Raw genomic sequence first — 24,164 nt, 5'->3', positions numbered from 1 at the left:
GCAGCAATCGATTTACGTCATCGGAAATCGGTTGCGCTGAGCAGGGTGATTGGGCGAAGGATTCTGATGCTGCCTGCTGCTGCTCCGAGATAGCGAGCGTGCCAGAAGTTACTGGATTCAATGATTGAAGAAAGGCATCTTGGATTCTTGACATGTTGGACTGTTTTAATATCTCGGGGTTTTTTTTTGTTTTGCTTGTTTCAAAATCACACTTAAAATACTCATGTTTAAATAAAAGTAGGTCCTAAATCTTATCGCTGTAAGCTTAACAGTAACAATCGCTTTCTCTCGTCCTCTTGCTCTCTCTAGCTGTAAGTGTCGTCCGGATCTTCGCCGAAAAAGAACTTCACCGGCCTGCGTGCCTGCTCGATGTCCTCCACCGCCTCGTCCTTGTACTGGCTGTCGAACGCCCGGTACAGTATGACCAGCGTGTATCCCACGTACAGCGGCACCACTGTCGGAAGCACGGAGGGAACGTACGAAACAAGTCAGAAGATGTGTGTATATGTGTGATTAAATAACGGCCAACGATATCTTACGTAGAAACACGGCTGCCTCGGCCGACAGGACCACCTCAACCAGGTCGCGATGCTCGAGCTTGCTTACCAGCTGCACCAGCACCAGGCTCCATTCGACCAGAAAGATGGTGGCGAACGGAAAGATGGCCTCCTTCCGTTCGCAGATCAACCCGAGCAGGAAGATCAGCCCTGCCGCGATCCACGCAATCGAGAAGATGAGCTGCTCGAGCGGCCTCGAGCGAAAGAAAGCGTCTGTTCGAGGACATCATCAGCGTGGCATATCATCAGGCGGAACCGAAAAACAACAAAACACACAAATTACACACACACACACACAGTCACCGAAAAGAAGAAAAAAAGATCCCCCAAAAGTATTATCACTAAAAATAACTAACAATTCGTCTCAAACGCTCGTGACACTTGTTTAAACGGGGATTGCGTCGTGTGCGCGTGTCGCCGCTTTTCCTTCCTTCACTTACATTCGCTTGCTGAACGGCTCAGCTGATCTTCGTTGAGAATACTGGCGACAAAGATGCAGCCGAAAAATAGGGCAGAGATGGCGATCGCGTACCCGTGGGCTTTCACGTACCGCCGCAGTGGGCGCTCCATGTTGCTGCTGCTGCTGCTGCCGTGGGTTAAAGCACCGTTGGAAGAGCCCTTGAGCCCACACACTACCACACAAACACACGCGCGCGCGCCCGTTCAGTCGAAACCCACTCCAGGACGGTCGATTGTTCTCCTCCGGCTGGGAACTGGCGAATGACTGCGGCAACGTGCGTCAGATGGGATTGGGACCTCTCCGATTGAATCCCCGCGATACGATACACTCCGATGCGATCAAGCTGCTCTGCATAAACGCACGTATGCACACACACACACACACCCGAGGGGGGAGTTATGTCGGGAAACTCGTTTGAGGCGGTCAAGCGCTAGCTGCGTACTGGCCCGGTCGGGGCATGATCAACATAACGGCCCGTCGGCGTGCGCGATAATCCGGCTCGGAGAGACCGGGTGCAGTCGCCAACACCAGGGAGAGAGAGAGAGAGAGAGAAATGGTGACGACGCAAACAACCTCACCCCACAAGTGGATTGGCCTCTGCTGCCGTGCGTGAATCTTGGGATACCGTGCTCACGTCACTGTTAGAACTGGGCGAAATGTGCGCGCGCGCGCACACACAAACACCACCACCAGAAGGTGTGATCGGGAAACCTGATCACCACCATCGCAGCATGGGCGATGCTTGAGGGAACCCGCGGGAATGTAACGGTAGACGGTGGCGATGAGATAAGACGAGAGTGGGACAGAGACAGAGAAGAAAAAACACATGCGTCTAATTCGACGAACCCGAGTTCGTTGCGGGATCATGCGTATGGTGCGACCGTTTTGATAGGGAAGCAAGTTTTAGGGGGAAGGGGGGGCTCGGAGAGGGAAGGTGAGATGTGTTTTCATGCTTTCTACCCGCACTTTATTTTGAGTTCGTTGGGTGCATCAGGCGTATGAGTTTTAAAGCAAAATTTTCGTCATGTGTTCAGTGTTTCTTGTCTGCGCTATGTAAATTAGAACATTTTTTGTTATTAGGAACCTCTAAACGAAATGCTATATCATCAAGATAAGTGATAAGAACCAAGTCAGGGTCATGCTACAATCCTATAAAGTTCGACAACGATTTGGCCTCAACAGATCGAGACACCAGACAAAGTGTTCTATTTAAAAGCGTCATTGCCAAAGTCGTTAAAACGTTTGTTACGTACAACATCGATGAGTGTGTTTCGACACCTCTTTACTCGTTACAATAGGAAACAAAACTTTGCATCGCATTTTGAGAAGTGGACTGTACAAAACATTCGTAGCGCTTGCAACGTTTTGAATGTTAAGAAAGAAAACCTACGAACAATGAGAATAGTTTTAACCACGTTGATTGACTAACTGTCGAAATTCTCATTTATCAGTGTAATATTTTGTACTATGAATATTTAATCCCATTTAAATCATCAAAAAAACAAAGAAATCTGTTCCATTTTGACCGTATTGATACAGTCGCACCATCGTTGAAATATTTCAAACGATCTTTCAAATCTTTCAACACCGTTTCAACCCGCAACGCCGTCATGATCTTGAGCTCGATCTCAATCTCTCGAGCCGGCACCATACACACGCACACGTTTGTTTAAGTACGTTTCTCTCAAACATTTCTTTGAAAAATTACTTAGTTTCATTACTTTTATGTTGAGCTTATATTAATAACAACTAATTTTATATAAAACTATTAGTATATATTTATACATAAAAATAAACATATACTTCTTACGCTAAGTTTCAATTTATCTAAACTGTCTATTTATGGGGCGCTATATATATATAAATATTGGGCCAGTCCTATGGTACAGTCGTCAACTCGAATGACTCAATTACATGCCTGTCATGGGTTCAAGCCTAGAATGGAAGCTCCCACCGCCCCCCCTCCCCCCGTCGCAAGCACGGACTATCTGGCTACGTGATACTCAGGCTGCTTTCCCGAACTCTAAGGAATTCTAATACGATCGTATCAATTGTAAAAAATAATATAAAGTGGTGGTTTCATTGGATGTTTTTCGAATATTTTGAGCAGGATTCTCATGAAATAATGATCAAGTAGGACGTTTCACCAAACAAAAGTAGAAGAAAAATTATTTAATATATGGTGTATAAATATATAAGCATTTTATATTGTATTAATTATGCTCATTGCGACAAGCGATTAAAATTTATTGAAAAAGCTATCTAACTTTTGAAAGAAACGCACGTCAAAACTAGAAAGAGACATCAACATTCACGTCAAAGTTATGGCCTGGTTGACTGCGGTTGAAGTTGTAACACATTTTTCGTTGAAAAAAAAATCATAGATTTTTTTATATTCAAGTTTTACATTGATATGTTAACCAACAATACTAAGCACCTATACGCAAGATTTCATGCAAATCTAACAAAACATTCAAAACATATACAGTTTTCACCACAACAATAATCTTTCTTTTATACAAAACGTATGACCTGCCTGGTTAGGCGGTTGTACATGTGAGGGGTATGTAAAATTAAATGTTTTAAAAATGTAATATGTTTTGATATTTTTTTTTAGAAAACACCAGCACATTGTTAGAAAACACCTTTTCCGAACGGCATTTTCAAAATATGAAGTTGCTACGACTTCTTAATCCAAAGTTATTTGGGATTAAAGATTTTAAACATAGCCCGGGTAGGCGGTCGTACACATGACGGTTAATTTTTTGCGTCAAAACATGTGGGATACCCGAGCGTGCGGGTTGCTAACTTACGTGTGTACATTTGGTTGCCAACTCTACGGTTAAAAGGTAACTTGGATTCGCCACTGGCGTTTAGCATGTGTAAACAGTGCGTAACAATGCAGAAGATCGCGATCTTCTGCATGCTTACGCACTGTTTACAAGGACGATCTTTTGTATTCTTACGCACTGTTTACACATGCCAATCGCCAGTAGCGAACCGAAGGTAGCTTTAACCGTAGAGTTAGCAACCAAATTTACACACGTAAGATGGCACACGTTTTGACGCAAAAATTACCGGTTTTCATATGTAAACAATAGTTTCTATCCTATAATGCCGAAAGCAAGCAATGATTCCGGCGAAATACTTACTACCGTCCGTTTCAGTCTGTGCCATCGCCGGTGTAAGCACCACCACCATCTGCAGGGTGAACAAGAAGACCATTCTGAACATGACGGCGTGGTTCCGACCGTTCCCTTACGTGTGTAAATTTGGTTGCCAACTCTACGGTTAAAGGCACCTACGGTTCGCTACTGGCGATTGGCACGTGTAAACAGTGCGAAAGAATTTAGAAGATCGACCTTGTAAACAGTGCGTACGAATGCAGATGATCGTGAGCTGCAAATGCGATGAGCTGTTTCAGCTCCGAGAAGTGCCGGTAAAACGGAAAAACGACCGCTAGCTGGAGTATTTAAGGCAGCTCCTTCGGACTGGCAGCGTTAGTGCGCTTTCACCAGATACACAATGGACAAATACCTGCGAAACTTCATCAAATATCAGCCGTTCATGATCGTCTTGTTTACGCTGCAGATGGTGGCGGTGCTTACACCGGCGATGGCACAGACTGAACCGGACGGAAGTAAGTATTTCGCCGGAATCAACCGCTCGTCGAGTGACAACACGCACCCTTGTTCTATTTCAGTCGAAAATCTACGCTTCGGAGGCAAGGTGGCAGTAGTATTCGGCTTCAGCTGGATCCTCGCTGTGGTATCGCTGATCGCGGCGATACATAAGGTAAGCATGGGGAGCGGAACACACCACAACATAAGGATTGTTATTGATCATATTGTTATTTTTCTCTCTCTCTCTCTCTCTCTCTTCCCTTTCCTCACAGGAAGACAAACGACTCATCTATCCGTACGCGTGCGTGTTTGGGTTTGAGCTTCTGCTACTAGTACTGCGCGAATTTTACGTCATTGCAGTCCATGGGTTTTTTATCGAAGTTTTTACAATCAAAATGTACGTCGCAGCGCTAGGTAAGTGGCATTTTCACACTCCCGTAACCTGCCCTGTGCTTCATTTCCTACTGGTTGTTGAAACTCTTTCCAGTTGTACCGTATGTTTGTGGAAGCCTGTTTGCACTGCACCGGCTGTTCACGGTGGACCCGATCGAAACGCGGCTTGACGAGGGATTTGTGCGCTTCGATCGCAACGAGATGGCGGCCGTCGCGGAAAGCCAAATTAGCTCCTCAACCATCAGCCCCGTGCCCACTCATAATACACCGCAGGTGGTGTAGTAGAAGGATAAAACTATGGTAAGGTGGACACACTAACCAAGGTTTAACGTTGCGCTGTGACACCATCAACGCCATTGCCATTGCTCGAGTGCCCTGTGTGGGTGTATGATTAATAAACGAGAAATCGTCAAGATACCTTTTTAATGGTCAAGTTACCAATAAACGCTGTCAGCTTAGGTTAAAAACAAAATCATGCCCTTTTAAAGTACTTAGCATTTTATTAACACGGTTATTATTAACAGATCGAATGGAATGTGATTGTTATGGGATGTTGGGAAGCGCACTGTGTTTGCTAACAGTTCTACACCATTTGTAAGGATACACACACACACACGCAAACCCTTGGGAAGCGATAACGTAAAAGCATGAACGATTAGTTCATTCGGGCAAGCGCTGTTGATGAGACATGCAAGCAAGCTTAGGAAATACACACAGGAACACACACACACACAGAAACAGTCCAAACATACACAAACTGATAGCACACACAAGACCACACAGCAGAGACGCAGCAGGGATGCTTAGATAGAAGGGAGCTTATGGTAGGGTAAGAGGATCGCACCTATTCCGCCACGAGTGCCGCCTCCTCCTCCTCGGCGAGTGCAACCGGATTGGTGATGCCGTTGCTGAACCGTACAAAATTGTCACCCGTCTGTGGTTTCGGATCGGTGCTGAACAGCCGGCCCAGCGCGACCAGCGTCATGAACAGATAGCAAGTAATGTCTGGAAAGTTAACGTTTTGCGTTAATGATGCCGTTTGAAGGGGGATGCTGTTTTTTCCCTCTGGGGAGACAACACTTACACAGCACGGCCAGCAGCGTGGGAATGTTCACAAACACCATCGAGTACCAGCGTCGATCGTGCCATATCATCACGATATCCCGGATGGCTAGCAACGCCAAATCCACCAGATAGAGCAGCGCGAACGGCAGCAGACACTGCTTGATCTCACAGTGCACTCCGTACAGAAAGGTACAGCCAGCGAAGAACCAGAATATGCCCAGCACCAGTGCCGTCGTGCCCATGAAGCGGTAGTTATAATCTATGCGGCCGTTGAACGGTTAGGACAGTAAGTAGGGATTTGGATTCGCGAACGATGCGTAACACGGCAAGCGGTACAACTTACAAAACTCCATCGGATAGTACGGATCGTTCGATTGGAAAATCACCAGCGTCATCAGGATGGACAGCAGCAGCGTAAACCCGCCGATCATGTATCCTTGGAATTTTATGTAAAACCGTAGGTAGCGCTCCATACTGCTGTGTCTTTGTGCAAATGTCACTCAAATTAACACGCAAAACTGGGCTGTTTGATGGCGACGAGGAGCTAATCAGAAGCGCGTCTAACACTGTGCGCTGGTGGCGGAATGACTGACGAAAAATGTTTGGCTTCGTGGTGATCGCCAGGGCGCAGCACCGCCTATGGGAGATCGGCAGCCAGAGTACGGAGGTCAGGCCTGCTGATAAGGCGCTGGAGATCGGCACTGGTCGGGGGCTGTTCGGCACTGGGCTGCAGGGCATCTGGTGGGCGAAAGCGCGTCCGTTGCGCTGATCTTGACCGAGAAAGCGGAAGAACAGCCTCGCGATATGAGCGCACAGATCGGTAATGCAGTAGCTGTACTTATCCGCCACCAACATAAAAAGGGGTTTTTATAGACTTTCTCGACCATCTTGCTATCAGAGACACTCTCCCACGGTTCTAGGAATAGGTACGCGTTAGACAAGTAACATTTATTCGAAACCTTTGATTGCAGATTGAGTGTCTATCATTATCATTTTAGCACTACGCTTGAGTTTGTGTAGTTTGTGGTATAAAGATATAAATAAATAACCCTGTTAAGTGGCTGTAAAGGCTACGCTGTGTGAAACAATGTCACCACTGCTTAATTAGTTACCTACGAAACCGTCGCTTAAGATATGTAAATCACCCCTCTGTACGACGGTGAGAGAATTACGACCATTGCTACCTGACTCCAACAGGGAGAAAGGATTTTTGAGCACCTCCTAGGAAATTGCTTGCACACAGGGGGCGCCATAATTTCACGCTCATAGTCACCACCACTACCACAGACACCTGTTGGTATCATGCTTCATTTCCGGCTCATACACATCACGCACACTGCCGTGCGTCTTGGTGGAATGAGTCGGAACTACAAAGCTCCCATGAAATTAGATGTTTGATGGTGATAAGAAACATTTGCATTACTAATCGGGGTTGTGCACGATTCCAAATAGAAAGTGGAGGAGAAAGAAAATAAGTAGAAATTAAGTGCGCGCCTAAGCTTGTTTGCTGTGCGGTAGTGGGTAGTGAGATGTAGCGCGTCAATGTGATTCTGGTTAATGATTAGATTCAATAGAACAGGCGCGCGTTCGGGGAGGAATTATTAATGCAGGTTTCATTGCTGTACAATGGAGCATAGTGGAGCAGACGACAGAACAAAGCGATGCTATTCCTTCTGCCCGTACTTGTTGGACTACGGAATGGATGGAGCGCTGAACAGTTTCTGAAGTTCGTCTCATTCATTTGACTTTTTAAGCTAAAACTATCTCTACTACCGTTTACCCTGCAGGTGGGTACTTCACATCAGCTTTGAACAATGAGTTGAACCAGGTCAATTCTATGTTTTAGTTTGTTAATCCCACCACCATCCTTCGCATCTGTTCGCATGTTGTATTTTTCCCAAAATCAAACCCCGCACGTCTCTAATCCCATCGTAAACCTTAGCAAATGGTCAGTTTATTGAACGATGTAAAAACATCCAATTTCCATGTACCTTGGTAGTTCGCTATCAATCGTTGCATGTGTCTGGCAAGGTAGAGCGAAGATAAAAACGCTACTTCCACGAAGGACGTTCCAGAGATACCTATAAAGTTGTTGCAGAATTCCATTTCTTTCTGTTTTGAGGTTCTGAATGTTTCTGTGTTGGGTTAATGCCCGCAAGACAGTTGAGTCTTGAGGATCGATCAAACGAAAACGAGAGGTTGTATCGCATAATATTGGTTTAATGCTATTGCATAAATTATGCATTTTTCGAGGGACAGTGTCGCATTCTGAGACGTTTTCCTTTTTTCTAAACACTAACATTTGACCTTTCATACGTCCAGACATCTAAAATGCGATACACCGGGATTGAAAACAGCAAGGAAGAAATTCGTAAGTAATACCAAAGAGAAGTCGGTAAAAGTTGACGAGGAAAGCGGTCAGCAGGAGTCTTCCATCAACATTTCATCACAGTGCCCTACCAGTCAACGATGTGTTGGAAATTTAATCATCCTAATCAAGTCATCACTAGCATGCAAAAGGAACTGGCTTGTATTGAACACATCGTGCATGCACTCTCAAAGCACGAAGCCTGTAAAGGAAGCTTGAGGAATTCCAAATGAACTCAAACACTCTCAACTGTCGAGAGGAATGGTGTGTCGGTATGTTCGGAAGCAGCAGCAGCAGTAGCAGCTTTTCCGACAGCCATTTTCAAATATCTTTGCCTCAGTGGTGATGTAAACTTGAAACGTGACCATGGTGTAAGTGTTTGTATGTTACCGTAACCCGACACCATTCCTGACACAAGCCCAACTGCTTCAAATGTGGTCATCACTTGAAAAGTCTATCCGGGCCACTCTTACCCGGTCGCTGTGTTTGGAGCGTAAGAACGCACACGCGCGCTTCCCGAGACGCCTTGGCGGGGCTGCTTTGGTGCTGCGTTAAGTACCATTATGTATGATTACGTTGCGGGATTACTTACGAACCACCGCAGCACCAGCCAGGGCAGGAGACAGCGGACCGATTCGAATCGTATATCATATTTATCGATACGGGACGACTCTTCTTGCCGCAAGCGGAACTGTAACCACACCGACCGTTCACTCGGTCGATACCGAACCTACGAGGCTTGGTTGCATTGGGGCATGATTTATGAGCCCGCTTTCCCATTGACCCTGGTGGTGGTGCTATAAAATTGGGGTGCGCAATTTAACATCCTTTTTTGCTAAAAATAGAACCGCTTGTCAGGGGTTTGCATGAAGCGCTCAAAAATTGACGAAAAACGCCAACCAAAAAGTGGATGTGGTTTGTGATGTAACCCTCGCTCCAAAGGCTACCAAAATTCCCACAATGAATTGCCAAGAATGTGATGATGATGGACCCAGATGGCGCCACTATAACCATTCCCCAGAACGGGCTGCACAAGAGGCGTGACGCGTCGGCGAGTTCGTGACGATTCGTAACGTGGCGGATTCTCCCCCAGCTCCCCGTCTCGGACCATCGGCCAGCACCTTCGCAGTGGCCACAGTTCATTCCAGAAGATTTCCTTCCCGACGGTCCCTCCCCGTAGCCGTCAGCGGCGCTGTCAAGTGCTCCAGGATGCATCTTCTTGCTCGCCCATAAACTATGCATACGCAGACACACATGCAAAAACGTGCTTCACCCTTTGGTTGAGTGCCATGCCTTCCACTCAGGAAGCGAGAGTCGTCTTCCTTCCAAGTGTGTGTGTGTGTTGGGTTCGTGTTTTTTTCTCTTCCTTCTTCCCGCTCTGTGTTCCCTCACAACATTAACCCCCGCGTGTGTGCATACATCGTGCGATAATAGCGTTTCCTGTTCTTGTCTTCGTGGATACAGCACAAACGGGTCTTCTTGCACACCAAAAAGGGGGTGTATGTGTGTGTGTGTGAGTGGGGAAAAGGGTTTCTGCTCAAGTCAGTTCGCACTTCCGTTCCATTTCTTTTTCTCTTCCTTTTTTGTTGTTGCTACTCCATCTGAAGAAGGAAGTAGCTTGCCACCATCATCTCATCCTCTCTCCCATCGTTGCACAACGACGTTTTAAAGAACTCAAATTTTCTACACCGAACAATGCCCACATCCATCCAGTGGCTTTTTCCGTGACGGCGAGGTTGGTGCACGATGGAAACTTTAATCAAACTCGTTGCCTTCCCGTGCCAGTATTCTTGGGCAGCACGGAGGAATACGATACTCGAGGTCTGCAGACAGAGAAGCCAGGAAGGACAAGAGACATGTGTGTGTGTGTGTTCTTTCTTCTTGAATCCGTGTTTATCCTCCTTTTGCTAAAGATGATAAGCGACATCCTACGGGGTCGCTTCTTCACAAATCTCTTGAAAAGCTGTGTTGAAGCGAGGCTAAGAATAAGAGCGCGGGTGCATGCAAAACAGAAACTACATGGCGCTTGTGGTGTGCACAGCACGGTCAACGTGTCACCCCCGTGCAGTTGACTGACGTGTGAAGCACGGGTAGTCGGGCAAGTGCAGCCAACACACCTGTGTAACTATCACACTGTTCCGTCGATTAGTTTATGCATTGCTTTCAAGGATATTCTCCGCGTCCCTCGTTTGGTTCGCAATGGCGGCCCCATCATTTTCGAAACCATTCAAAGTCCCATGAGCGGATTAGCAGCACACATACCACATCGGCTGCAACTCTGCCTTTTCTTGGCCTTTCTCTGCCCGGGCAGCACCATGCGGATGAGTGGATCTCGTACACAAATCCACCAAACAAATGTCCACGGGACAATCGGCCGCTCGTGCCTTTCTACTTGCCCAGTTTTCTTTTCATTGTACCCCACTGCTCCCTCCCTCCGCGGGCTGGACTGTACTACTTTGCCACTTAATGGGATTCGTCGTAAAAAAAAGAAAAAGCAATTACCCATTGCGTGAGCCGCACGGGGAAGGAGAGAGCACCGGTGGCGGCTACACAAAAAAAGGTCACTTTTTAATCAAGGACATGCGGAGGTGCGCTCCCTACGGTTATCGCCAGCATTTGCTGTTGTTCGTGTGTGTCTGTATGTGTATTGCGTTTTATTTTTTCACTGCACATACACACACACACACAATCATTGGCAGAGCAAAATGGAGCGCCGCAAGCGGCCGCGTTTATCATCCACCGACGACGGGAGCGCGCGCAAGGACGATTGTGTGGGGCGCAGCGGGCGAGAAAATGCCATTTCGTCGCCGTCGTTCATTTAACGGCTCAATTAGTGTGCTTATTATTACACAGCACTCCTTCTACCACTACCGGTTAATGGCGAGCTGGGTTGGGACAGCTTTTTATTTGTTTTAGGCACTGCTTTCGACGTTTTTAGCACTGCTGCACAACACCGCATTAGAGAGAGAGAGGGAGAGTGGGACTTAACCGACGAGCCGGACACCGGAAGCCGAATCGAGGGAAGGGTTTTCATTTTCTTCCAGCTTCGGGTTCGCCGTCTACTTCCTACTTCAGGCACGCTAGAACGGAATTTAATTTCAAGTGCTTCCATCCAAAAGCTACTCTTCTCGTACAAATTGGACCACTTCCGATTTTCTCACCAATAAACGAGGTTGCATTGGCGGTGGCCGAGATTTGTGCTGAAGGTTGAGCGTGGCTTAATGACTGGGACTCGTTACAGTATCAAACGAGCTAGGAATGTATCGTCTATTCCTATCCTTGAGGACACAGATTAAGTGTCTTTCGTCTTGTCTAAGCGATTTGTTTTAGATAAAAGCTGCATTTCTAGAGATTTAGACCAGTGATTGTATTGAAAGCATTAAAAGTAATTAAATGAAACACAAACGTTGTGTTCTATCACACAATCACTCTAATAAAGAAGTCATGTGCCGTCACAATTAGTCCGCTCAACAGTCATTGTATGAAGGCAAGGAATAAATTGTTTTGACTGCTCATTGGACATATTTTCCAACATTTGTGCCCATTCCACAATTCACCTTCTACGTGGCGCTCGTTTGCATAATCATTAATGGGCAGCTCAATGTTGACATTCCAAAGCGGGCGGGGAGGACTCCTCTAAAGCCTGGTATACACACACACACAGGTATTCCTGGAACTGACGGCCGCCTTCTAAATGTCACCGGAATTTAATGAATTTAGTCTACGGCTCGGGCCCCCGTGTCACCGTGGAGGAAACAATCCAACCTTTGCACGCTCGTACGCCCGCTTCCTCCCCTAGGGGTTGGTACCCTATAAAGCTCGAACGACGTCATGGTGATACCATTCTTCGTGTGGGGAAGGTTGCCACGCAGCACGCCCGAACGAGGAACTACAACACCACTCGGTGCGGCCTGACTCTATAATTAGAAAACATGTAAAATAATTTCATTACATGACAGCGCGCACCAGAAATTAATACGCCGAGCAGCCGACGTTCGCAGCATGTCCAGCTCCTCACAGACATACACACACACACACACACGCGAGATGTAGAAGCGTGTAACAAGCACATCTTCCCTCCGACGCTTCTCAAGGGTCAAGAGCTCCGGGGGAACATGGGACGATGGGAACTGGACCGATCCCCGCGTACAGAATGTGTTCCTTACGTGTCTTTACATTTTGCAAAACTGTGGCCTTGCGGTGTCTTACCGGCACCGGTGGTTTCGTGATCGACGCTCGCCGCGACGTCTCGAGGCGTTGACGCGAAAATGCGCATGTACAATCGCCTCCTTCCCCTGGCACAAAACTTGCGTCGGAAGCGTGAGCGAAAGTTGGCGCTCATAGTTCGCACGGTGGCGCAGAGTGGCCGTCCAATGGCCTACGGGTAAGTTTCAACTTGATCGGAGGTTTTACGGTTTTACGCAGATTCTTGGTATCGTCAAAGTTTTGTGGTCGTGGTTTCTGCTCAGTGTTCCTGGCTGGCTGGCTGGCGGTACAATGTAAGATTGTCGAAACAACATTGTCCACCATTGCTGCGAGTGGCGGAGGTGGGATTTTTGAGGCGATTAATTTTATCGGCCCGGCAGCGCAATACAATGTGATCACAAGGTTGCTACCTAAATGGAAAGTTGCTTTTGAGGGACGCGCACTGAGCTTGACGGAATAGGTGTTTACGAAATTGAGTTTGTTTACAGGGTTTCGAATCATATAAGGGAATAGTTCAATCACTTAGGGGAATGTTGCAAATCGGTAGGGGAATATTGCATGCAAGCTGTGGATGTTTGCAATCACTTAGGGGAGTTTTGCAATCGATTAGGGGAATGTTGCAAGCGTACTGTGGAGCTGTCATCAGACTGTGGGTACCGCTGTAAATACCTTAAAATATTTTCGTCAATCTTACTAACTTATCATGTTTAATTATGGCTTTGCAGCAGGATTTATTTAGTTTATCATATGTACAGCAGAATCCCACACGAAAACAACTCCAAACGATGTTTTATAAAAAAAAACATCATCGGTACCAATTCGTAGCTTTTTACATCGGCACCCACAGTCTGATGACAGCTCCACAGTACGATTGCAACATTCCCCTAATCGATTGCAAAACTCCCCTAAGTGATTGCAAACATCCACAGCTTGCTTGCAACATTCCCCTACCGATTTGCAACATTCCCGTAAGTGATTGAACTATTCCCTTATATGATTCGAAACCCTGTATCGCAAGCCACGACGACAACGACTGCCGAACAATATGTAACACAAATGGACCAAGTTTATTCTACGCAGCCTGAAAGTATGCAATCTATATGACACGAACCGCCAAAATCCATGCAATTGACGCAACAAAATCTTCTTTTTGTCACTCTTCACCGCAATTTTTGCTAGTAAAAATGACATTTTTGCTAACAGAGCTCGTTCATCATGTCATAGAACATTATTAATAAAAAAAAGGTTATTTATCTCATGTACGCTTGGGTCGTTTTTTTAATTCAATAAAGCATTCGTGCAAGTCTAACTTTCCAAAACGACACCTAACAATCAATCAAGCACTTCTACTTAAAAGATGTGTAGTGCGATAATATTAAACTACCGGCCCCGTACATTGCACGCAAGCTGACCCACGGAACATCCTTTGGTGGAGTGGAACTGTTCGTTGCCAGCATAACCAACCTGCCACACCGTTCACATGCCATCGAAAGGCACGATTTGAAACCCAAACTCACTCGCATTAATGCCCTGTTAGCACGCTGGGTGGCCCCAAAATCAAACGGCCGACCGTCATGAAATGTTTTACTATTGTCGGACAAACCATAAATGTGAGCCAGCCCCTTTCCCTCCTACTTATCCTTTATTACGTGTTTGTGGGAGTGTGTGTGCGTGTGTCGCAAAAACTAAATTAGTCGCCGGGTTTGCTTTGGCTGTTTGACCACGTTCCGATCCTCCTCGCTTTGATTACGGCTCAATTTGGGGTGCAAACACGAGCCCACACACAGCAACTAATTTCTGCGATGAAGTGCCCACCTTTACGATCAATTCTAATACACTCACACACACACACACATGTTGGGACAGATTTCGGTATAGTCCTTTTGTCTGTGCGAGGCAGTCCGAGATAATCATTATGGTGGTTGCAAATTAATTTCATCGCCACGACCACAAGCACCGTCGGCCAGTTCCGGTGAGATGAGAACGAGTTCTACGAGAGCGAGAAGCATCGTCATTAGTTGTACGAGGCGCTATGTGCATAGCTTCCTATATACATCGGACATGCTTGAAACGAGCATGACTGTAGAATTAAAAAGGAAAAGAAAAACATTACATTTATTGCAGCATTGTTTTTGAAAGAAAAGTTTTGTCGAGACGGCAAAGTTGTCAAGTAATCCGATTATTTCCGAGCCGGATGACTCTGCGCTCTCCGCCAGCCATAAAGCCATATCAGATTACAAGTTTTGCTCACTATTATAAAACTGCTGCCCAACATAAAACATCACGTTCACGACGATGGCATGCCTCTCTCTCCCTCTGTACCTTTCATTCACCCGCATCGGTTGTAAAATACCGACGGAGCTGGCAGTGGACGGTGGACAAAAACCGAAACCGAAACGAAGCACACATATCGACCCACATGCCCACTAATGCACGGCTGACACTAAAGGATGTCATCCGGATGTCGGTTTCCAGAATTAAATTGAATCGTTTTTCGACTAGCCACGCTCTCGCGCACTGCCGTGCCTCGCGCCAGCGCCTGGATTCGTCTGATGCTTTTCAAAAGTGGGAAGGTACAGCGCGCACTACTGCCGAGCAGCTATGATCGAATGTTATGAAAAAGGAACGAGCGACTGTTCCGTACCGATGCTGCAATGTCGATTGATTTTTGTCCCACCATCGCTTAGCACGGGCTTGGAGTTTGGCAGTTTTTTTTGCTGCTGCTCCCACTTCTTCTCCTGCTGTGTGCCGCTTCTCTACATCATTCTTCGAAACGAAAGGATAAATTAAATTTGGGTCACCATGCAGGTTTCCATTGCGGCAGAGATGAGCAAGAATGCAATTGTATGTGTGTCTGTGTGTGAGTGTTTTTATTGTCAAAAACATCAACGAGATACCGATTACATCATCAATCGCTTTTTTGATTATCGCTTTGTTCGTTGGACGTGGTTTGCGATGAGATTGAAAGGCAGGAAGATAAAATACCAGCGAACTACCGACGAGGTGTAAAGATAGCACTAGATACGTGATAAGATTTTTTGCTTCCAATTTTAGATTAGATTTAAAATTTATTGAGATTTCGAGCAATTGGGAACTTGAGTATGAGAAAAATACGCCTAAATGCTATGCTTTTGGCGTTACTTGTAGAGAGCGCCTTAAAGTATGCAAAGCACGCAACAAAGGCAGCCTATAAATGTCTCTGTTAAAGCAATAAAGTCACGCAAAATACGCAATGAAATACGATCGCGATTGGCGGTGCTTTGGCTGCTGTCACCTGGTAAAATTCCAAATTAAACACCCTTTTCAGAAGAAGCCCTACTAAAGTGGGTTTCAACACCGTCTTAAATACCTTTCCGAATGCATCGGGGTGCTCCCGTCACGCCTACAAAAACCCGCCCAAGTGCGTGCATTTTTCACAAGACAATCCCAGAGCGGGTGAAGAAAATGTGCCTCCAAGACAACCAACCTGGGGATGGCAAAATCTAATCAGCTACCCCTATCGCTGCAAGTGCTCGGCCTGCTACCTGGGAATGGGCCGCCATCGCCGCTGGGCGTGTCTGGTGGGTGTTTTATTTCTTAAAATATGTAGGAGGATATTGGAAATGAAATTTAATTTTCTCTCCTTTCGCCCTGCTCCTAACTGATCTGCTCAAGCGTCGACTGATTTTAACTCGAGCAATGGCCGCCGACGACGACGACGACGGATGTGTACAGAAAGGGGCGGATGGTGTGTGTGTGCGTGTGTGTGTAGAAGAAACAGTATTCAAGGCTATGTGGAAATAGGTATCCTTTATGAGGGCGCCGGAAAGCTTTGATGATCACGTTGTCATTACCTTTCTGCGAAGCCGCTGCGTGGCGCTGTTTTTTTTTCATTTACTTTGATGTCGGAATCCTTACGATTTGTTGATTTTCGCTTACACGCATGTGTGTGTGTGTGTGTGTGTGTGTGTTTGGTTGTATTTGTGTGAAAATAGAAGAAACATTTGCTAATCGGTTTGAAGGCGCGAAACACACACACACACACACACACACACACACACACACACACACACACACACACACACACACACACACACAGCCACAGGCACGCGCTTTTAGAGAAAACAAAAGAGGGAAAAAACGAATAAAATATCAACCCAGAGCAATTTGGGAGGAAATGGACGTTGCGCGTAAGCGCCCGTAAAAAGGATATGAAAATGTTAATGGATTTCCGGTCGCCTAGGTCAGGAAGCGACCGGAGTAGCGCCTGTATTTGTGTGTGTGTGTGTGTGTGTGGCCCCCATCCAGCACTTTCCACTTTGTGAACCCTTTTTTCTCCCCCATTTTTTTTTTTTTTGTGCAGACACTGAGTGGCGGTGACCGAAAGAGCATCGTTTGGCGTGAGACAGATTCCACCCTTCGCGTCCTTGACCGGTGCTCCCCAGTGGGTTGTTTTGCTGCTCACTCACCGCTCTGGCGGTTGGCGCAAATTTTGCCATTCAAAATTGATTTCCTCTCCAAACAACGGATCGACGACGCACAGAGGGGAGTGGTGTTGAAGAAAGTGGATGATGAACCTTTTGTGGCGCTGTTTGAAACAGAAACGGCATCAGTTTCGTTTGAGAGACGCTTACTCCCCTTCCTCCCGAGCCTAGCAAAACGACGGACATGCCTTGAAGCGAAACCTTGAGGTGCCTATTCAGAGGACGCTGTGTGTAAATAATTCAAAACGCTCGAGAGCGAGTCAAACGTCAAGTCGAAGTGTCGTCGGATTAATAATCCACGCCGAGATTGTTTCCGATGGGCGTGTGCGTTGCGAGCGAGAACACACAGCCGTGCGTGGGGCGATGGAGGTAAAAGGCCCTCACTGTCGGCGCCGGCAGGAAGCACATAATCTGTTTCTTTCACGACGCCATTCGACGGTGAAATAGAGCCGCTTTAGCGGAGCGGAGTGGAAGCGTGAAAGTAACTTTTCGTCTGAGCTGATTGGCTTAAAAATGATGGAAGCGTGGCACCGTTCGCACATTATCCCCCATCCTCGTTCGCTTGAGTCACTCGAGTAAAGTAAAGATCCATTTAGCAAACCACCACCCTGCTACCTCCCTCCCAACGCACACACACACACACACACACACACACACACACACACACACACACACACACACACACACACACACACACACACACACACACACACACACACACACACACACACACACACACACACACACACACACACACACACAACACACACACACACACACACACACACACACACACACACACACACACACACACACACACACACACACACACACACACACACACACACACACACACACACACACACACACACACACACACACACACACACACACACACACACACACACACACATAAATTTCAATGGGCAAACAAACGATCGAGCAGCGCCAAAACGTAACATAAACAGATGATAATTAGGGCGCACGAATGGTGGTAGGCGAATCATTTCGCAAGCGCAAAATCTTCACACTCAACGCGTTCGATATAGATTCGACCCGAGGCTGAATGGCACAAAAAAGAAGGGGGAAGGGGGGGGGGGGGTTGGAGGAAATAGCTCCGGCAGAGGAAATGAAAATCAGTATATCAGCGAGAATGGGAGCGGCTGATTCCTTTGCAGGGCGAAGGGCGAGGAAACACATTTTGACAACGTGTTTAACGCAAATGAATTGGCAAATCGATTTTAAATGGCAATCAAACCCGAATGAACTTTCCTCAAAGGGGCGAAGAAACCGGGCGGCGTAGTAATGAATTTCCACGAACCGTTTTTTTACGATAATGTACCAGCAAACTCGTCCATTCCAGTGGTGTGCAAATGGAACGCTCATTTTTGTAAACAAGCCGAGGGCAAATAGATTAATTAACGGTAGCTCGTTTGTTCATTTTATTACTTACAGTTGACCTAAGTCGTTGCAGTATCATTGAGTGTGAATGTTGAGTATATTTATGACTTTAATTTTCAACCCTGATTGCGCATGATGGAGCAGCCTGGTGTTTTATAAAAAGGCGACATTTATTTATTTAAAGTATGATTTCATTCCTTATTTGCATGCTACCAATCATGTTAAAGTAAAGTTCACACCAATATCTTTCTTTTAAAACTGCTCCTGTCACATTAAACCGTTCGATTTCACGGCTTTAAATTACACTTTCCAAGTGCCTGGTCCACACAAATCGGCATTTTCCTTCGAGACCGAGGCACCGAAATCCATCCACTAACATGGGGATTTACTGCAGCAACGACAGACCCCGTGTGAAAGAAACGATCTGCAAACGCACATTATTCAATCTATTTTCCTGCAGGTTGAAATATTGGATAAATTTCCCTCCTCGTCCTCGTCGTCGTGTGCGGATTTTGGGCGTGATGGAAATGTAAACTTCTGCTGCAAAACCGTTCATTACCAGCCGCCGGTCTCTTACTGGCTTCCAATAACAATTTACTTGCGACACACACACGCACAGAATGTAATATGCCAGTCGAGATTGGCTGTTAAACACACGGCTCAAGGTAGCATGTAATGTAGGGGGGAAAAAGACAGCAGTGCTACGCGACACGGTTACATGTTGGCGCGGTAAACCATCACCATCATGCGAGTGTATATTAAGATATGGGTAGTGTATCGCGGATTTCCTGTGTGTGTTACTCAGCAGGCGAAGGCTCCAAGTCTTTTCGCCGCTGAAGCCACTCGAAATGGAAATGGAATGGAAACAAATGCTCGCAATTTTACCTTTGCGCCACCGCTTGATGGGCCCTCCACGGTAAGACGGGCGAGCAACCCGCAAAGAGCTGAAGAAACACACACACACCTCATGTGGCTCATTTCGGGGAAACCCATCGTTCTGAATCGGTGCTCGTGCTGCTGTGCTGGTGTATTATAACTCACCGTTTCACGCCCCTCGTATACCAACTTGCCCTGCCCGGAGACGAAATGGAGATGAGCTGCCGGCTTCAACCGAGTGGCATCACCCGAAAAAAAAAGAGAAGAAAAAACATCGCGGCACACATTATGTTCGTTTGCTAAGCACCTTCCTCTCTCTCTCACACGCTCTTGAATGGGTAATCGAATCACTGCACGGTTCTACTGCTGCCTGTGGGCTCTGCCTGGTTCTTACCAGAATGCCACCACTTTCCTTTAGCTGCGCTTTGTGCTGGTAAAGCTAAATATAGCTCATTGCTCGTTATGCTCATTTGCAATAATTTTTTACTAGCTCAGAAATAAATGTCTGCCCAAAGCGTGCTTTCACGTTGCCGTACCTTGCTGTGTGTTGGTGTGCCTGATGGGGTAGGACGTGGGCCCCGCAACAACCATACACCCCAACCCAACTGTGAAATCGTCCTGCCTCAATAGCCGGTGGTGCCGTGGTCGAGTTATTTTCCACTCCCCACTTGCAGCAAACCACTGCCACCGTCTTCGAAGGCCCCTCTCTCGCTCCCCCGTTAAAAGATCGAAGTTTTGCCAAGAAAAAAGGAATAAGGATATTCTAGCCTCCCCCTCCAGCAACGTGGGCAGAATCGGTCGAACTTGCAGAAAACTAAAACGTCGGCACGGAAATAGAACACGAATCAAAAGCGGCCAGCGTGAAAAAAAAGCCACAGCCAACTTGCAGCTTTTTGCGTGTTGTGCTCTTGCTATTGCTGCTGCTGCTGTTGTCTCGGAAAGTGTTTGTTTTCATCTAAGTTTGTTCAGGCTGCTGCTGGGAGAGCGTGTGCCACACGCTTCAAAGATAAGCGCAAAGTCGTGCACCGGACCAGACCGGCATGGCGCACCGCGGCGATGCTTTTCTGCAGCAAATTATCGTTCTTTTTATAACTTTACACGTTTCTCGGTGTAGTTTTTCTTTTACACATTTCCTTCCCAGCATACGGGGGGAAAAATGCGGAATGAAAACAAGCTCGGAATGGTAAATAAAAGAGATGTATTCTGTTCGCTAGAAATCGAAATGAGTGCAATGAAACAAAAAAACAACTTGCTCCCTTCTTTCTTGAATGAAACTCATTTTCGCAAAAGTGACAAAGTTTTCCCAGTTCCTCGCTCTAGCCACAAGGCCACAAGAAACGGCGAAACGAAAGAAAGAAAGAGAAACATTGTTTAATCAAAAGAAAACTGCGACTCGCTGTGTAGGGAAGAAAAAAAAACAAAAAAACACATCCTGTTAGGTAGAAAATCGATTTCATTATCTTACTGTTGGCAGGCGCCTTTTTCAACCCACCCAAAACACACACACACACGCAGCGCTATAAAACAGAAATTTGATTTTAATTGCTGTACCACGACGGTAGCGGTGACACAAAAAGATGACAGGCGAAAACTGGAAAACAATGAAAAGCACACCTGAGAGAAGCTGTTAATTTATCGCCCGCACGTCTTGGAGTAAGATTTAATGCGACAAAAGTTTTCACGCGACACACTTTGGCACATGATAAAGAGCCACTTGGAATGGATTAAAATAACGCGAAAAATAATGATATTCCTCCAGCATCTCGATCGATCTCACTTGAGACACTGTAAAAAGGTCTTTCCCTAATACGAATGGCCACAAATACGAATGGTCTTTCCCTCTCTTTACTCTACCTTGGCTTGACCCAGGACGAGATGATTATTTCAGTTTTTTTGGCCCTCGTCCTCGTGCGGTTTCAATTCCCAAACGATGCTTAAAAGTGTGCTCGTTAAATCACGTCCACACGCTTTTCCGTTTTTCCGATGACTTGGGACATTTTTATGCCTTCCCTCTCGCTCACGCTCCTTTTCTCCGTTCTCCTAACTCACCACCAATCAGTTCAATGCAAACTTTTGCACTCCCAAAGGAGTTCCTCTTCCTTCCGCTTTGAGGACCTACTACACCCTCCGGCCAAAACTCACGCGTCACTTTGTCACTGACGTCAGCAAGAAACCCCGCCGCCGCCGGTTAATGCCTTTGCTATGTGCTGTGGTTTTGTTTCAGCTCGAGCACACACACACACCGGCACTATGGTATACATATAAAACCCGGTTTCATCCTAACAACTTAATAACAACAATCTGTGAAGTCTAAACCCCTTTCCTCCACTCCCCGGCACGGTCCGTTGTACGGATTCGGCAGTGCGCAACCGAAACCAAACGGCGTAAGGTATCGCGCCGTGTGTGTGTGTGTGCGCCTTTGTTCTTTGTGGCCGGGTTGTCTACCCCGGTGGCAAAGGATTGTACAGCGCCCGATTGCCCTTTGAAACCGGTTTTACCGAAAGCTCCCAGTAAGCAAGCAGGTTCGCTTCAAGCGAGCGTTGGTCGGTTAGGCAGTTTTGGTGCCGCGTATTGCATACTTTAAGGCGGTTTTGCAAGCGGAATTTGGAAATCAAATTTGGTACATTTAAATCGATGGCGAAATCTTAATTCGCACAGTAACCCTCAAAAAGCAATGTATGCAAGAGAAAAGGGACGCCTGCAAGCAGACACGAAACGAGCCGGCTAGTTTGGTGAATTATTTAACATACGCAAGATTATTCAACATACGTGTATCATCGCCCTGCAGAGACATACACACATGCGTGCAACATTCCTGAGCGCTCCACTCGGTACTTGTGTGTGTGTGTGTGCGGGTCTGAGTGGTGGTTAACATTTCCGACATGGCAACAGTGAACCAGTGAACAACGAACGGTTCCAGCCGACTGCTCGGAATGCTCTGGGTACGCTCTGTTTGTGTGCGTGTGTCCTCTGTTCGTCCTTTTTCGCAGCGGCACATGCCGTTCCGAAACCCAAAACTGATGCCACTCTTAGGCTCCACATCATACCACTAGCCACAGTTTACGACAAGCAGCAAGAACGGTGGGGGCGGTTGGTTTGGGCGAAAAGATCATTATAACTTTTCAACCATCTCGAGCGTTCGGAACGCTGTGTGGAAGCGGAGCGCGAGAGAAACAGAGGGGTATCGGTGTTTCCTAAAAATATCATAAATTTCTAAAACTGATCGGCAAAAGAGACAACAACGTAGCGGAAGCCAATGTTTGTGTTCTGCCTCGTGACCCTTGCGATAAAGTGCGAAGATTGCCTGAAGGTTCGATGGACAAGCATTTTGGGGGGTACGATTTCATTAAAATGTACTACAACCCGGCCCGGATCGATGGGAAGGCGCCGGCCATCGGAATGGATTCATTCATTTTTCAGCACTCAAAGCACGACCACGGGGGGATGAAGGTATAAAATGGCATTTTTAAGATGCCGCTCCTCGAGCTTCCCTGCGCTATGATTTATAGATTCTTGATGCAGAGCGCCTCGCAAATGGGGAAAGAGTATACATTCAAGTGACGCAGGATGGGTAAGATATTTACAAAATACATCAACCGTACCCATTAATAAAGGCGTGATGGGTAAGGGTAATTAATCGTGCAAAGTAAGGGTGTATCGGGTGCCGCAAAGCTTCATCATCAAGCTAGCACTGCTTGGAGCGCTTGCAGGACAGGGCAAACGATTAACAACAAGTCTTTTCAGGGCCTCCGCTGTAAAAAAAGCTGTTCTGTGATGAGCATTGCATAAATCTAGGCGATTTGTGCTTCCAATTACATTATTTATTAGTCGCTTTTATTACAAACATCTGTTTTGCAGCATAACATTGACACTCTGCCAACACAGTGTGGGGAACTCGAACGTTCTTAAATCCTATCAAACAGAAGAATAATCGTCTGGTGTACGTCGGGAGCAATTTAAACCATTTTCATCCAATAGCAGGAGATAGCTGGATTCTCTCTCTCCCCCTTTGGGAGAAAAAAAACAGCACAAATAAGAGGGCAGGATTGACCAGCATGTTGACCAGCACAAAAGAACGCAATCTACACCAGACGCCAGTCATCGACCACCACACCACAGCAGCAAGCTTTTTTCGGAGGGGCCAAAAACGAACCTCATTAATCTTCTTTTACTCTGCCAACCCACGGAGCCGGGCGTGGAACGCGGCCGCAAAAAGACAAATTAGGCTGCCGCACACCTCCTCCTTGCCCTTTTGTTTGTGACCGATGACCGATTTGCAAATTTACCACCAATGGGAACTGTCAGCTGCTGTTGCGGACTTTATCCGAGCGCGCGGATTGGGGCAACAGCAACAGAAACGAAGCGACGAGATGCAAAACACTGGCAATGAAATTACCAACGCTCAAAACTTATCACTTTGCGGCTGGGCGCGTGCTGCATAAATCGTGCTATAAAAGCTTCTTTGCACTCCATTGTGGCTTTCCGCTGCAAGGGCGGGGAAAACAGATGCAAAAATAAAAATATGAAACATTCTCTCCTAAGAAAGTTAACTCGCCTTTTCCCCCCCGGGTGACATCTAAGCAGTGAATGCTGCTGCTGCCACTACCGACCCGCACATCCACATGTACACGTGTTATGCTTTTGTTGCATGGCAAATTTCCAACCCGCTTGGCTACTCGGTTTACGACCACAGCGAGGGAACAAGAAAAATCAATTCCCGCTTTACGACATGCCATTTTTTTTCCTTTTCTG

The 24,164-nt window shown here is 46.6% G+C and overlaps 4 protein-coding genes across 15 annotated transcripts in view; 1 reads left to right on the top strand and 3 right to left on the bottom strand.

Annotated features, from left to right (window-relative positions):
- The window catches only part of LOC121591759 (putative cyclin-dependent serine/threonine-protein kinase DDB_G0272797/DDB_G0274007), a 76,629-nt gene that overhangs the window by 35,470 nt on the left and 16,995 nt on the right, over positions 1–24,164 (bottom strand). The window lies entirely within an intron of this gene.
- Positions 145–1,741, bottom strand: LOC121591769. Its single transcript, XM_041912693.1, has 3 exons — positions 998–1,741; positions 540–770; positions 145–454 (listed from the first exon to the last, which is right to left on the bottom strand). The coding sequence occupies exons 1-3, from the start codon at positions 1,125–1,127 to the stop codon at positions 306–308; spliced, it is 510 nt and encodes a 169-aa protein (XP_041768627.1). The 5' UTR covers positions 1,128–1,741; the 3' UTR covers positions 145–305.
- LOC121591766 lies at positions 4,266–7,183 on the top strand. Its single transcript, XM_041912691.1, has 4 exons — positions 4,266–4,657; positions 4,721–4,812; positions 4,913–5,054; positions 5,128–7,183. Exons 1-4 carry the CDS (start codon positions 4,543–4,545, stop codon positions 5,313–5,315), a joined length of 537 nt encoding a protein of 178 aa, XP_041768625.1. The 5' UTR covers positions 4,266–4,542; the 3' UTR covers positions 5,316–7,183.
- LOC121591767 lies at positions 4,850–6,571 on the bottom strand. The gene is made up of 4 exons (XM_041912692.1): positions 6,442–6,571; positions 6,118–6,357; positions 5,878–6,038; positions 4,850–5,408 (listed from the first exon to the last, which is right to left on the bottom strand). The coding sequence occupies exons 1-3, from the start codon at positions 6,569–6,571 to the stop codon at positions 5,878–5,880; spliced, it is 531 nt and encodes a 176-aa protein (XP_041768626.1). The 3' UTR covers positions 4,850–5,408.

The sequence above is a fragment of the Anopheles merus genome, chromosome 2L (genome assembly GCF_017562075.2).
Source record: "Anopheles merus strain MAF chromosome 2L, AmerM5.1, whole genome shotgun sequence".
Taxonomy (NCBI): domain Eukaryota; kingdom Metazoa; phylum Arthropoda; class Insecta; order Diptera; family Culicidae; genus Anopheles; species Anopheles merus.
Note: the sequence above shows the minus strand (reverse complement) of the source record. Positions and strands in the feature narration are given on the sequence as shown.